The sequence below is a fragment of the Haliotis rufescens genome, unplaced genomic scaffold (assembly GCF_023055435.1).
Source record: "Haliotis rufescens isolate VD_foot unplaced genomic scaffold, xgHalRufe1.0.p SCAF_4, whole genome shotgun sequence".
Classification (NCBI taxonomy): domain Eukaryota; kingdom Metazoa; phylum Mollusca; class Gastropoda; order Lepetellida; family Haliotidae; genus Haliotis; species Haliotis rufescens.
The window spans coordinates 59,980,868-59,984,692 of NW_025964112.1; the positions used below are offsets into that span (position 1 = coordinate 59,980,868).

Here is a 3,825-nt window from a genome sequence, read left to right on the forward strand (position 1 = left end):
TTCAGCCCATTGTAACCTTGCATTAATGTTCACCAATCATGTTCCTATATGTCAGTGTCTTTTTGTGCACGACGTAGTCTATCTCACAGTCCCCGAACCATATTTTCCTTTCGTCTACCCTTACTGTTATGCTATAAACATAATTGAACCAAGTCTAGATTTGCCACAGGCTCTGAAACTCCCATTCACTGGGTCTCCTTTTCAATTTGAATGTATATCGTTACTTGTTTCTATCATAATGATATATTTTCAGAGACTGAGTCTGGTGTAAGTCATGTGTGACAATTTACCAAACAGCATCATCCACTGAATTGAAATACCAGCGCATGTGTACGGAGTAGATATACTGGCACTATCTCCCAGGGCTGTGATTGACGTTATTCGAAGCGCTGAGATAGGGGAGGGTCAGTGGCCAGCATCAAACTGGTATCAGTAGTCAGTATTGTATGATAGTACACGGAAGTGTCAAACTCTCGTATCGCCAGGACCGTGGTGTAATTACCAGTGATTCCAATTACACCTGCCTGCCACTCCGCGCATGTATTGGATAATCTGGTCAAACTGAACTGCCTCATAAAGAGATAGCTTATCGAATCATTTACGATCGGCATTAGTCTCCATCATTAACTCGCACGAAAACTACGTGAAACATGTAGAATTCAACACAAACAATTTGCAGGATTTTTACAATGAGACCGAGAAACACAGTAGCACGGTAGAATTAATAGCGTACAACATACCACCACATGGGTGCATTTAACTGTACACGTGTACGATACACCGGCCATTGGATGTGATATACATGGCGTATGATATACCTTTATGTATATTACCTGTACTCTACTCTGCTGCTGCATTTAATATTTCTTATATTGTACATAACGTAGTGTAAAGTACTCATTGGACATTGCCACTGATATACCAACCTGAATTAGAAATAAAAAAGACCAGTTAGGCCGCCTCGTCTGTTTCATATTTAGATCTATTCATAAAGATTCAGAGTAACAAACCATTCCCCACAAGACTGTATGACAAGAGGGATCACTTCAACTTTCCAATAGTCATCTGTCCCTTCATGTCGAACAATATCTAGCCTTTGGTGTCTACGTTACACAACTCTTGAGGTACAATCGCTTTACAGCGTCAAACGACTCTTGCTCAAAACCTGTTTGGCCAGGGTTACAACATTAAATTTATGGCACCAGTAAAGCTTTCAAAAATACATAATGGTAGACAAGTGAATGACTTTTCCAAAATTGATTCCCTATTTTGACTTGTATCATTTGTTCCTGTGCTGCTTGGGGTTGACAATTAACTTGCCTTTGCATGTGTTTGTGACGGGTGCATCCGGTAGGGCAACGCTTGGTATATATATTTGAGAGTGATTCATAAACACATGCTCATGATACAGTCGGACTCTGCTTTTAGCAGAGATTTCTTATGATTATGGAAAGGGTTCTGTCGCTTGTTTTTATTGTATAATAATTGATTGTACTGTTTGAACATTAACACACATCATATTGGTACATATGAATTATTCTTAGTTAGATCCATAGTACAAGCGCGTCATTACTGTACATGATAGGCTTTCATAACTATTGTACATGTGATGTGATACATTTTGTGAAATACATATTCCGTTTATCGCACCAGATGCATTACAGAGCACACCTTAAGTCTCCTGTAGAAAGCCTTATTGTTCTGCATCTGTAATACATTAGCCTAATGCATTAAATTAAGTTTCTATTTTGTCCATGAGTTTACGAAAACATGCTTGCAGGCGGGACTACATTTTAGGACTCCCTTTACGTCCAACTACCCCTCAGCCCCACCACTACTTCCATCACTCACCCAACCTCCCATCCATACCTCCATCCCTCACCCCCACCTCCACTCCTAATCACTACTTCACCCCAAACAATACCTCCATCCCTCACCCCCACCTCCACTCCTCATCCCTACTTCACCCCAAACAATACCTCCATCCCTCACCCCCACCTCCACTCCTAATCACTACTTCACCCCAAACAATACCTCCATCCCTCACCCCCACCTCCACTCCTCATCACTACTTCACCCCAAACAATACCTCCATCCCTCACCCCCACCTCCACTCCTCATCCCTACTTCACCCAAACAATACCTCCATCCCTCACCCCCACCTCCACTCCTCATCCCTACTTCACCCCAAACAATACCTCCATCCCTCACCCCCACCTCCACTCCTCATCACTACTTCACCCCAAACAATACCTCCATTCCTCACCCCTACCTCCACTCCTCATCACTACTTCACCCCAAAACAATACCTCCATCCCTCACCCACACCTCCACTCCTCATCCCTACTTCACCCCAAACAATACCTCCATTCCTCACCCCTACCTCCACTCCTCATCACTACTTCACCCCAAAACAATACCTCCATCCCTCACCCCCACCTCCACTCCTCATCCCTACTTCACCCCAAACAATACCTCCATTCCTCACCCCTACCTCCACTCCTCATCACTACTTCACCCCAAAACAATACCTCCATCCCTCACCCCCACCTCCACTCCTCATCCCTACTTCACCCCAAACAATACCTCCATCCCTCACCCCCACCTCCACTCCTCATCCCTACTTCACCCCAAAACAATACCTCCATCCCTCACCCACACCTCCACTCCACATCACTACTTCGCCCCAAACAATACCTCCATCCATTACCCCCACCTCCATCCCTCACCCCCACCTCCACTCCTCATCCCTACTTCACCCCAAACAATACCTCCATCCCTCACCCCCACCTCCACTCTTCATCCCTACTTCACCCCAAACAATACCTCCATCCCTCACCCCCACCTCCACTCCTCATCCCTACTTCACCCCAAAACAATACCTCCATCCCTCACCCACACCTCCACTCCACATCACTACTTCGCCCCAAACAATACCTCCATCCATTACCCCCACCTCCATCCCTAACCCCCACCTCCACTCCTCATCCCTACTTCACCCCAAACAATACCTCCATCCCTCACCCCCACCTCCACTCCTCATCACTACTTCACCCCAAACAATACCTCCATCCCTCACCCACACCTCCACTCCACATCACTACTTCGCCCCAAACAATACCTCCATCCATTACCCCCACCTCCATCCCTCACCCCCACCTCCACTCCTCATCCCTACTTCATCCCAAACAATACCTCCATCCCTCACCCCCACCTCCACTCCTCATCCCTACTTCACCCCAAACAATACCTCCATTCCTCACCCCCACTTCCACTCCTCATCCCTACTTCACCCCAAACAATACCTCCATCCCTCACCCCCACCTCCACTCCTCATCCCTACTTCACCCCAAAACAATACCTCCATCCCTCACTCCCACCTCCACTCCTCATCCCTACTTCACCCCAAACAATACCTCCATCCCTCACCCCCACCTCTATCCCTCATCCATACCCTTCCCGCCCCTACAACCACCCCCTACCCAACTCTACCTTCCGAAGATTTAATGCGGGGCTCCGTACCTCATAAAGAAAGCTCAGTGTTTATGAACTAGAAGTTCACTTGGTGTCATGAATACTCTGTCTTCTCACGCATGACCAGTTCGTCCTCAGACCGTGTTTACACGACTGTATGAATGTACTCATATTACGTTATGTTTACGATACGGATAGCAGTTCATCACTGGTGCACGTATCTTTGCTGGGAAATCTCTAAGCTCCATCATAATAAAGGAAAAAGGGCTTTTGGCAATAAATTATATTTGAGTGACATAATTGTTATTATCAGTTGGTCATACGGGTATTTTAGCCTGTAAGATGAGACTC

General features: G+C 46.0%; 1 protein-coding gene across 1 annotated transcript; it reads left to right on the forward strand.

Annotated features, from left to right (window-relative positions):
• Window positions 1–1,754: 1,754 nt before the first annotated feature.
• Window positions 1,755–3,554, forward strand: LOC124115394 (extensin-2-like). The gene has a single exon (XM_046476345.2). It carries the CDS (start codon window positions 1,755–1,757, stop codon window positions 3,552–3,554), a length of 1,800 nt encoding a protein of 599 aa, XP_046332301.2.
• Window positions 3,555–3,825: the final 271 nt, after the last annotated feature.